At 38.1% G+C, this 11,643-nt stretch overlaps 2 protein-coding genes across 2 annotated transcripts; one reads left to right on the top strand and one right to left on the bottom strand.

The window, feature by feature from the left end:
* The first annotated feature begins 309 nt into the window (after nucleotides 1-309).
* LOC103706307 (protein BASIC PENTACYSTEINE1) lies at nucleotides 310-2,746 on the top strand. The gene is made up of 3 exons (XM_008790373.6): nucleotides 310-467; nucleotides 1,469-1,529; nucleotides 1,716-2,746. Exons 1-3 carry the CDS (start codon nucleotides 437-439, stop codon nucleotides 2,533-2,535), a joined length of 912 nt encoding a protein of 303 aa, XP_008788595.3. The 5' UTR covers nucleotides 310-436; the 3' UTR covers nucleotides 2,536-2,746.
* Nucleotides 2,747-6,781: 4,035 nt separating this feature from the next.
* Nucleotides 6,782-11,066, bottom strand: PRK (phosphoribulokinase). Its single transcript, XM_008790362.5, has 5 exons — nucleotides 10,211-11,066; nucleotides 8,814-8,898; nucleotides 8,640-8,724; nucleotides 7,963-8,207; nucleotides 6,782-7,244 (listed from the first exon to the last, which is right to left on the bottom strand). Exons 1-5 carry the CDS (start codon nucleotides 10,771-10,773, stop codon nucleotides 6,993-6,995), a joined length of 1,230 nt encoding a protein of 409 aa, XP_008788584.1. The 5' UTR covers nucleotides 10,774-11,066; the 3' UTR covers nucleotides 6,782-6,992.
* Nucleotides 11,067-11,643: the final 577 nt, after the last annotated feature.

Raw genomic sequence — 11,643 nt, 5'->3', positions numbered from 1 at the left:
TAAATAATTCGATTTAGTTAATACATCACAAACACAAAATCCTTGACATTAGATCATTTGAGACAATCTCATTCATCCGCCAGATATTCCTTTCCCTTAAATTACATGCACTATACATGCTGAGAACTTAGCAACTTAAACATGGTATGGTTCAAGCTATGTGAGTTTGCAAGGCATGCAAGATAATTTTGATGAGAGAATAAGGGCATAGTTGGAACCTTCAATCAACCGAAAGAAATCCAAGGAGAGGTCACCCCGTCAACTCAACTGTTTGTTTTTTCATGGTATTGGTGCAGCAGCGCCCATTAAAAGAAGAGGGAAGGACCCATCTCCCTTTCCTCACCTTTCTCAACCACTCCACCTATTGCTTTTATTATCAGAAAGGGAACTAAATACAAAGAGGAAAAAAAAAATGTAGAACAAGAAGAGAGGGTCCATGGAAGGTTGCTTCTTTGAAGGCTTAGTCTGTAAGATTTCTCTCACCCTCCACCCCCACTTTCTCCATTTAGAAAGATGATCTTCATATTTTTGAGTAGCTTTTTCTTGTATTTCTTGACTGCTTGTTTTTGTTCACTCTATGCTGCTTAGAAAGATTGGTGTTCAAAATTTTGTGGGGATATTATAAAGTATTGGAGTGGTTTTGTGATGGGCTCCAGTGTCTGTCTGCTCATGACTTCTGTGATTTTCTGTAGCCAGCCGGTTTTGCCAAGTGAAATAAGTGTTCCCCCAAAGATATTTGTTCCTCTAGTTTCATGGTTCTGAGCTTTTTTTTTTTTTTACAAAAAAGAAAAGAAGATATATGTAGGAAGTAATTGAAGTCAGTCCTTTCCCTTTTTTATGCATTAATTTCTCTTTTACTTGGTGCTCCAGTTCAAAATTTTTATATTCCATTTGTGCTGCTGCTTCCTGTTGAGCTTCTTAAAAGATTCAGTTTTTATAATGATGTGTTCCTTATTCTATGTTTTATTAATATTTTATTGGATTGATCGACATTTTGAATCGATACCCATGTCCTAGCTGATTCATCATGTGTGGGAGAGGGGCAGGGGTTTTCTCCTCAAGGCAGACTTTCGTCTTTGCCATATATTGCATCCCTTAAACCGTTGGCGGTTGTATTGTAAATGGATTTCTTTTAATTATTATTAGGATTTTATAGATCCATCTTCCTAAGTCCATTGACAAGATCTAAATAACTTGTCTTCAGATCTTCGGAGGTTTTTTTTTTTTTTTTTGGATAAGGTGGATCATGCATGTCCAGTATGAATACATCCAATAAGGCCAGAAAATAGGATATCATGGAGCCAAGGGTTTTTAAGTTTCTTACAGCAGTGATTCTAAATTCGATGTTGTTCTGATTGCTGTGCAGTCAGGTTGTGCATATGTCCTGCATGCGAACATATATTTTAATGGTCATGTCCAAAAAATTGAGATTATTAATGAGACTGATATTGGGTTTGGTAAATTTCAGTTTTTGGGTGGAGTTTTGTGTCTATTATTGGTTTCACGAGGATTCCCTTTTGCAGTAATTGGTGGGTAAATCAAGTCTGTGCTCCTTTAATTTCAGTAGCTGGATTTTGCTGATTTTCTGTCAATTAGTTGGTTTTAAGCAGACAGATAGATATAATTACAGAGTGCAAGTTTAGTTTCATTCATGGACTGAAGAGGGTATTCAGTTTTAACATTAGAGTGCTTCATTGGGTTTGCATGGATGGAAGGGGAAGATTGGGTACAAGAATTTGGGAGTTCTCCAATCATACGGGACATGCAGAGTCAGTTTTAAAGCCAGTTTCTGGTCTTTCAGTTCCAAACAGCATTGGTTCAGGACGCCAAGAGACTTCTCTGAGAATGAGCTCATACATTAACAGAGATTCCATAGCTGGTGAATGCAATTCTGGAGCAATGGACTTTTCCTGGATTCCACAGAGAAGTTTCATGTCTCAGACAAAAAATATGAATTCTTCTCATGCAACTCCAGTTAATTCAGAAATGATCGATGCGCAAGGCGTGCCAGTTGCTGCAGAAGGTGCAATGCAAGAAGGTGTGCTTGAAGCTAAGCCACTGAAAGTCAGAAAAAAGCATCCTTCCACTAGGAAAAATAATCACACTGCCACTAAACTTTTGAGGCAAAAGGAACCAAAGAAACAGCCTTCGGTACCAGCAGAGAAGAAAGGAAATTCCACGTCCAAGGGGAAACGTGAGAAGAAGACTCAAGATATTATTGTAGATGGAACAATGGTAGATTTTTCGAATGTTCCAGTGCCTGTATGCTCATGCACTGGTGTGCCTCACCAGTGTTATAGATGGGGAGCTGGTGGGTGGCAATCATCCTGCTGTACCATGAGCATATCAGAATATCCTCTTCCGATGAGTCCTTCCAGGCCTGGTGCACGCCTCGCAGGAAGGAAAATGAGCATTGGTGCATACAGAAAGCTTCTACACAGACTTGCTGCTGAAGGCCATGATCTTTCTTATGCAGTTGATTTGAAGGATCACTGGGCAAGACATGGCACTAATAAGTTTGTCACAATCAAGTAGCGACAAAGGGGTAGCAAAACCAACATCCTCTTTCTAGCCTCTTTATGTTTTGCCTTTGAACGTGATTTTCTTTTCATATTTGAAGTACTTGTGGGAAAATATGTGGAGGATGATATGCAATCTAGATCGAAACAACTCCCTAGTTCTGGCCGAACATTTTAATGTACCATAGGCAACTTTGAGCCTTTCATGCAGATGACTTTTTTTCTAATCGTGCCTATATGAGCATCATTATGCTATGCTTAGTGAATGCATGGAGCCTTATGCTTTCTTGTATTATATGCATTTCTGGTTAGACAGGCATATTAAGATATATCCATGAACGTAAATATATATCTGAATTATGTATGTCATGATGGGTTCATATGCAAATGCCATCCAGAGAGGGTCACTTTTTGCAGTTTGATGAGTTCATATGGACTGTTAAAGCCTTTTTAGATAATCATATACAGGATAATTTGGAGTTGGAGGGAGAAATATGTGTCGAATATTGGCAAAATCCTTTAGCGAATTCTTCCAAAAGTGTTTCAGAATTTCTGATGTATTTGTCATGAGAATTATCGGGCGTGAGTTACTTTGACATGAATATATTCTTTATATTTGGGTCTCTTTTATATTTTCAGTCGCTTGTCTCATTGATCTGCTCTTTTCTAGATAAGCTAAGATCTGTACTGTTTATTTGTCTTTTTCTTGCGAAACTTTAGCTGTAGATCTAGATTCCTTGAATTGCCAAGAACCGATAAAAATCTCTTGTAACATGGTATAGCTGTTTGAAATAACACGACCTTAAGAGCACAGTGGTAGCGTATTCAATTATGGATCTTTTCTGTTGCGTGATAGTGATTTCATGGATGCTGAGACTGGCCAAATTTAGATGTGATATTGTTCATCTCCTGTGAAGCTCATATCATGTGCATGCCATGTCATATAATATTGAAGCAACTTCAGGACTCAGGGGGACAAATAGTTACATCATCTCAGTCAATCACAAGCATGTTGGATTAAATTATCAGAGATGAAAACAAATCTTGGAGAACTTTTTGATTTTTGAAATGCTTATTCTTAATGCTTCGTGCATCTTGAGTATGCCATAGCTGTTATGGTGTTCCATATCAAATGAATACCAGAGTTTACACATGTAACAGTTCATTCCAAATTGAACAGATTTCTCCTGCACACTTATAGACCTAACTTAAAAGATTTCGTTCTTGATCTACATAGTTTCTTTTACTAGTAAATCTGTACAGATGAAAATAATTGATTAATTTATGTTTTGCGGTATAGGTAGGGTTTTCCATGATGTTTGGAGGTATATAATGCGAACATTTTTCAGGGAATAATTTTGTGATTTCTTGTGCAAGAGACTTCGGTAATGTGTTTATCATTGGCATAATACACGAAGTTTAGTTTATAATGTGGCAATGATAACCCCTGTTAGGAGAGAAGGTAACCGAAGGAAAATAAGAAACCCTAATAAGTTTTTAGCTTGAGCTGTGTATATGCAGAAAAAACATACAGTTCAACATAACAATGAAAAAACAAAGACCTATATTTGTGTTTAAGATGTGATTAAGAATGGAGGGGGGACAAACTAGCTCATTTAAATCCGAGGAACATGCATGATTTTTCTAGGATTATCTGATTGTAGTGGACCGAGCATCTTTTTATCTTATGTCGAAAGCTTTTGTCCATCGATCATACGGTTAAAAAGGACGCCGCATCGGGGGCATCCTTCATTATCTCTGTAATCAAAATATGATCTTGCTTCATTTTTTTGTCACAAGTTTGCCTGCACTCAAACCCCAAGTATTTCAAGAAAAGTAAAAATAAATTAAAAAGAGAGAGAGAGAACATTGAAACCTACAGTAGTAAGAAAAGCTCAGTTCACTGTATCAATGGGGACGCATGCCAATGTATTACTTTGTAGTCAATGCTAGGACTGCAAGTGGATTGGATTGATCCAGTCGGATTTGGAAGCTACCGAAATTAATCTGGTCGAGCATGACCCAAAGCTACTTGGATTAGGCTAATATGCCTTCCTGAATACAGAATGGATTTGGACCACTAAATTCCTAATCGAGCTGATCCTAATAATTTTGTGATATAGTTAGGCAATATTTCGTGCTATTAACTATAACTATTTATGGTTATCAATCAAACCTTATGTAGAATATGTTTTTGATAATGTCTATATATTGCATTGCATAATATGTTATAATATTATTACCTAATCAATTTATGTATATTTATCATGTTTTTTTTTTTTGTTTTGTTTTGGGATTATTGGTGAATTAATTTGATGTGAAAAAGTGATAGATTGATAAAATTGTTATTATATCTGATCTAATCCAACCTGATTGGAATTGGATTAGTTTTGGGTTAGGGGTGCAAATGAGATGAGCAACTTGTGAGCTGCTCGAGCTCGACTCGACTGTTATCGAGCTCGATTAGCAAAATACTCGACTCGAAGGCTCACAAGCCTAGTCAAATATATATTTTTTAATAATATTTTATTTTATTTACAATATATTATTAATTTAATATTTTAAAATATAGTATAATATTATATTTTGTTTTAACCATATTTTGTAATCATAAACCAGGCTCGAATTTGAGCTTGAACTCGAGTTTGAGTATGATTCGGTTGATATTCGAGTCGAGTCGATGTTGGGTATTGTTTTTTTTTTTTTTTTTTTTTTATCGAATTGAGCTCGAGTTTGGATATTAAGATACGATCGATCTCGAGTCAAGCTTTGAGCCCGAATATTTGAATCGAGTGGAGTTCGAGCCTCTAGCTACTTGACTTAACTCAGTTCGATTGAACCTCTAGCCGGGTTCAATCTTTGTGCTGATTCAACTGTCAAATAGATTTGGGTTGTGCCCATTGCATCCAACCCAGAAGGCCTCCTTGCAGCCTGGTCTGTGCTATGTTGATATGACCCGGCCAGAAGGCGGTACGAAGTTATGCCTTCTTATATACCAATCAAAGATATTCATAAATACGAGTATATGCGACGAAAGCATGCAGACTCGGCAGTACTCAGAAAAGAAGCTTTTCCTCGTTTTTTGTTTGGTTAGCTAATTGAATCGCACATAGAAGAAAGATCTCTGCTTCTCAGCAGCAGCCTTAATTGTGGACAGTGTTGCAGGGATGGCAGGTACAAAAGAATTTAATGGGAGAACGAAGTGGATAAAAGAGAACAAAGAGGATTGCAGAAAGAACAAAAAGTTGGCCAGAAACGGGGACCGAAGAATAATGTTTACCTTTAAGGCAAAGTTCTGTCCTCAAGAATTCCTTCTTTTTTCAGCTGTCGTTTTGTGTGTTTGGGTGGGAGGATTACATGAACGATATTGTACACACAAAATCATATTATTTCTGATTTTCTTCAGATTAATCTGCGTGATATGAATTTTTTTTTTGTTTTTTTTTTTGTTTTTTGAAGAGAGACAATACGTGGGAGGCATATATTAACTCTGTATAATTATAATTGCTAATAAAGTTCTTGTGCAAAGGTCTTCCGCTTAACATTGCTTTAAGATGTACCGTACTACAGAACATCTTAAAGCAAAGATGCACAGTATTTAGAGAGCGAAGTTTCCGGCCATCCATTCCGCCGGCACCCGGTAACTAAAGTTTCGGACAACCACCATCCGATTCTGAGTCCAGCAGCTGGAGGACTGCTATGAAGTGTCGTCGGAGGTTCTCCACCTCCACCTTCGAGATCATGTGTGTCTCATATTTTTCTAGCTTCATCCGACCACCCATCTCCTCCCCCTGCGCCGGCAATCCCCGGCTTTCACCAACAGCAGCACTCCCGCTCGCCTTGCCCTGCCATTGCCGATCGTGCACGAATATCAAAGCAGTCGCCTCTGAGCAAACTAACTCTTGACGTGAACCCAAGTTGCTTCTTTGCCGTGAAAGGTCTTTCACCTAACATTGCTTTGACATGTACAGTACTACACTACACTTAAAAGAAGACAACCATAACCATCAAGGCTTGTTCCAAGTTGGCCAGCTCAATAAATTCCTTTTCCCCAGCTACTCTGATTCAAGGCTATCTTCTCGTAATATTTTCTAAATCATTTTTGACAATTAGTTGAAAGAACAGATATCGTTTTAAATAAACCAGCAAGTGCAAATATTTTATATGTTAAATACTCGATAAACATCACTGATCTCTTTTTAGGATTTAGGGTTTAGGATTTAGAGATCACACGTCCAAATTATAGATTGACCATCACCATGGCCAGGCGAAAACAAACATATTTCTTCTATTGACAAGGGCATTTGATTGCGGCAGAAAACATTTCACTCAAATCTAGATGCCCCATTGCTTGCAATCTGGTGGGGGATTTGCTACATTTCTTCTTCCCTGCTCCTATATTACAGATTCTATATAGATTACAAGAGATACAAATACTGATGCTGTCATTTGAGAGAAGAAGATTTTTGACATCTAAACTTTTGCTGCTTCCGCAGGAGCAGCTGCCTTCTGTGCAAGGATCTGTTCGTATAGATCTCTTATTTTCAAACCAATGATAGTTTGGAAGAGACCGGTCCCGTTATTGCTGCCCGGGAAGTCGGCATGCTTCAACATCTGCTGTGTCACCTCCCCATAGAACTTGGTTGAGATGTTGCTTAGATGGCTCTCCACATAAATGAGCTCATCCAATCTATCAAACTGCCCATCCATCTCTAAAATGGAAACCTATGGAAATGAAATCCAAAAAGAACTGAATCAACTGCACGAACTTTCCTACCAGATGCTCGTTGATTCATGTGAGTTGGTTATGCATTAGAGTTTTATAAACTAGTTGCTATATAGCCCGGTTTATAAATTAGTACATGGCTTCATTAAGAATCTTTATAATAGAAATCTTTTCGCCAGTTATTAGATCTTTACTTACCCAAACTGTAAGATCTTTCAATTATATTATCAAAAAATGTTGCAATAAATTTATGGAGGGGGCTTGATATAATCCATTTTAAAATATCTATCCAGGCTCAATTCTTCTCTGGATTCTGATGGCCAGGAAACCTCCTCAGGACTCAAATTCTAGTGCAAATATGCAGACCCTAAACTTGGAAGGCTTCTTTGTTTTTTTTATAACTATTTGAATCATCTTTTGAATGTTTTTTTTTCCTTCCTATTAAGAGTTATATGATGAACAGCTTTAAATATTAAATTGGATATTTTCTTGTAACTTTAAGGTGCTAAAAATGATATATACAGAATTAGTGGTTGCAAACTGAGTTAGAAGTCATCTTACTTGGTTCAAAACCAATCTAGGAATTTCGATTGATTCTCCAATCATATTCTTCCATGACTTTCTTTGCAAGTTAATTGAAATGAACCAGAGATCTATATGATGATGTTGAAATTAGAATAAGGGAAAGAAACTCTTGCTCTCAGGCCTCAGAGTTACCTCGTGGGAAAAGTAGGTGTCTGGACCATAGAAGAATTTGATTCCAGGATATGAACAAGTCAGTTTCCTCCCACAAGGTATCCAAGAGATGGTGGAGCCTTCATCAAAGAGGTAAACAGGACTGAAATACTTCAATCCTTCTTTCATGATCAAGCGAACCCGCAACACTGTCCCTTCATTATCACCAGGAATCAATTGGGTGGGCAAAACTTCTATCACAGCATCAGCATATTGCTTCTGTGGGTCTGAAAAGGGTCATGTTTAGTGACATAATTAAGGACCTTGCAGAGAAAGTAAATATGCTCACAAATGTAAACAAGATACACATCTATATGTATTATCTTGTGATCAAACCTGCAACATATTATCATCTTCCTTTAACCTTTTTCTGTTGATATACAAAACTCATTGCAGTGTTTTTTTTTTATGAAGTAAAACTCACGATCACAAAGTAGATATCAATATGCCATCTAGATTTACAGTCTTGATTACTCCTCTTTAGCCTTTCAAGGTGACATGAATAGCATAAGGTAGCTCTTTGTTGCTGAGGAGGTCCTTTTTTTGCAGTACATATCATATATCATTCATGTTGACTAGTTCAGTTTCTCTAAAATAAGCAAGCACTTGGCATCTAGAAACTGAAGAAATAGAGATTGGGCTTTGTCTATGAAAATTACCAATGTAAGCATCAAAGTCTGGTTTTCGAGCCTCAATGCTAGCTTTAATACTTTCAAGACTATGCCCACGCTCGGCCATATCTCTCTGCAATTCTCGAAATTAGATGAGATTTGAGGACATTCCAACTATATTACCATACGTATTGAAATCAGTTAAGAGCTCCAGTCACCGACCTGAATTTTCCATGCGAACTTAACCTCATTGCTGATGTCCAAGTAGATGCTGAAGTCCAAGAGATCCCTCACACGAGGATCATACCTGAAGATAGAAAAATTATACTCAGGTTTCAAGCTACTTGGTGAATCTGCTTGCCAAAATCAGAAAGCTTTTCTCAAAGTTTAGAAGAAAAAAAAGAAGAAATTGCTTATCTGATTACAGAGAGTACAGATCAAACAAATGCTTTTGGTTAGTATGACAGAAATGTTTCAAGAAAGTTTCCCAGACTGGAGATGATAAACCATACATGGAAACCTCTGGGAATTTAGTCAAAATTTATGAAAGGTACGCAAATTACCAATTTAGATGTTGGATAAGAAGAAGTTATTCCACTTGAATGGTTAACGTTATAAGAAAGGAAACTTTAAGATTTTACGAAAACTTCTCCCACCTTGCTGCAGTATCAGACCTTTTTGTGAACATTACAGAGATCCTTAAACATACATAAACTTCTCTGAATCAGATGGAAACTGCATTATCAAAGCAGTGAAGATGGTGCGAGACATTCACAGAGATACTTATGCTAACTTTAAATTACAAAGTGAAGTTGCATGAAAAATATTCAGACTAGAGATAATATAAATATGAAATGGAAGTGTGAATTAATATTCCCATGAACTTTTCATTGAACACCACTGTCATGTCCTTGTTGGGGAGCATGCATTTGTGGCGAGCAACTGTGTCATATAAGCACAAATCACTCATCATACAAAGGCTGATTGCTTACTAGGGTGCAATAATTGTCTCTGGCTCAAACAATAATGGAGTTACATATCTTAGGTATCGGCAAAACATGTAGTAGAACTATAAACATTCTCATCAAGTCAAATATCAAAAATATTTAACAGATATTCTATAGATTATCAGTCCGAATCATCTAAAGCAGAATAAGACAAATCAAAAGCATATGCATAAAATGTTCACCATGTTCAAGTAGAAAAATAGCAAGAAAACAGCTTCACATCATGAGATAGCAAATAATCCTACAATTAGTTAAATCAATTAAAATAAACATAAGTAGCATACAGATTACTATACTCTCATCAATTACAGTCACAGACTCGTACACATGCATGCATGCATGAAGGAAAAGAAAAGATAAATAATAGATTATGGAATATCACAATTTTCTAGATCGTAAGATTGCTCAAAACAAGTTTTAGATTATAAGCAATTTGCTGCAAATAATCACCAACCAGAGCTCTTACACAAATTTCAACCAACAAAACAATAAAAATAAACAGATCATGGATGGCTAAGAGCAAAAAACCTTGAAAAGAATAAAGGAAATCACATTTTTCAAGGAAGAAAAGAAAAGAGGAGAGGAGTCACAGGAAACCCAGGGTAAACTCACATTGGGTGCAGTCCTTCAATGACCAGGATCCTGGGAGGCTGGATGAGCTCGGGGGGGTCCAGCAGACCAGTAACATGGTTGTAAATAGGCTTCTCCACAGCCACCCCTTCCTTGAGGGCCTTCACCTGCTCATACATGAGATCGAAGTTGTTCGCCCTCGGGTCCAAAGCTGTCACTCCCTTCTCCTTCCTCCCCGTCCTGTCCAGGGAGTGGAAGTCATCCAAACAAATCACTGTGGTGGTGTCACTGATCAAAGTGTTGGAGTCTGGGTTCCCTCCCTTGGGAGGCTCTGCTGCTCCTCCAAAAACGCTGGTCAGCCTCCTCATGAAGGTGCTCTTCCCACACCCTGAGTCCGCCGCCAGCCCAATCACCACTGTCTTCGCCTCAGCGGAGCAATAGAAGGTCTCCGAATATTTCTTTCCTCCCCTCCTGCTGCTTCCCCTCCCACTGGTGTAGAAGATCACCTGCTGCCTCTGGTTGAATCCAAAGCAAGTCTTTGTTGGGTTGGAGACAGAGCATGGGGAGTGAAGGGAAGGGGTCGTGTAGACTGTGCAAACTGCCATCCTTAACTGGGCTATCTGGTGTCTTCTTTCAAGGGTGGGGTGGCAGGTGATGTGGGTTGTTCTTCTTTCCTTTAAGAGAAGGTAAGAAGAGATGGAGAGGGAAGTCTAGCAGGAAGGAGGAAACATGAAGATGAGAGAAGGGGGCTGTGGTGTGCCTTCGTTTCTTTTTGATGATTTCAACCTTTTGAGTATCTGAGAGTTTCTTATTGAATTTTTCGCACCCTTCTCTTTTCTAAAGAAGCCGTTATTAATATGTCTTCAGATTTTTTTTATATTTTTCTCTGCCTTGCTGTAAATTTTTTTTGGTCGAGTGATGCCCATTGATATAGACAAAATGGGAGGTTATTGAGGTGGGAGGAGCGAGGACATGTGGTTGGAGGCCAGGGGACTTGGGGAGGCGGCTTGTCTTTTAGTTTGCTTTCATCGTGCAATAAAAATGCGATTTTTAAATTTTTTTAATATAAAATTATGGCGTGATTTTTCCTGTTGATTGGGTGAGGTGTGTGATGGGCTGGGATGCATGTAGAAAGCGTGGTGGTTATTTCATTGGTTTAGATATGGTCATGCCACCTGGCGATAGAAGGACGGAGGGTTGGAGATGAGGGAATGAAGGGTGGAGAATTTATTGAGGGATGGGGTGCATGAACCAAGGTGATGGATAGAGGTTTAGATCAAGAGCTGCAGAGTGAAGCCTTGCAACAACCTAGTACTTCATCCAAAATGTCTAGCTAGAAAATATTATTTGAATTTTTTAATTCTGTATAAGTACTCAAGATCTATCCAGCAAATAACCGATGTGGAACTAAACACACGCCCGCACATATCCTTACATACTCCTTCCGTTCAAACCCTAACGTTCTCGTCGAGCTA

The sequence above is a fragment of the Phoenix dactylifera genome, chromosome 3 (genome assembly GCF_051530095.1).
Source record: "Phoenix dactylifera cultivar Ajwa chromosome 3, Ajwa_hap1_PhDact_Kaust_v1.1, whole genome shotgun sequence".
NCBI classification, from domain to species: domain Eukaryota; kingdom Viridiplantae; phylum Streptophyta; class Magnoliopsida; order Arecales; family Arecaceae; genus Phoenix; species Phoenix dactylifera.
This window is presented reverse-complemented; position numbering and strand designations above follow the sequence as displayed.

Coding starts and splice junctions, on each gene's coding strand:
- PRK (XM_008790362.5), bottom strand. CDS start 10,773: ATGGCAGTTTGCACAGTCTACACGACCCCTTCCCTTCACTCCCCATGC. Junction 8,725..8,813: donor AGTTCGCATGGAAAATTCAG/GTCGGTGACTGG, acceptor CGAGAATTGCAG/AGAGATATGGCCGAGCGTGG. Junction 7,245..7,962: donor ACACCTACTTTTCCCACGAG/GTAACTCTGAGG, acceptor TCATTTCCATAG/GTTTCCATTTTAGAGATGGA.
- LOC103706307 (XM_008790373.6), top strand. CDS start 437: ATGGAAGGTTGCTTCTTTGAAGGCTTAGTCT. Junction 468..1,468: donor CTTCTTTGAAGGCTTAGTCT/GTAAGATTTCTC, acceptor GGTAAATTTCAG/TTTTTGGGTGGAGTTTTGTG. Junction 1,530..1,715: donor ATTCCCTTTTGCAGTAATTG/GTGGGTAAATCA, acceptor CATGGATGGAAG/GGGAAGATTGGGTACAAGAA.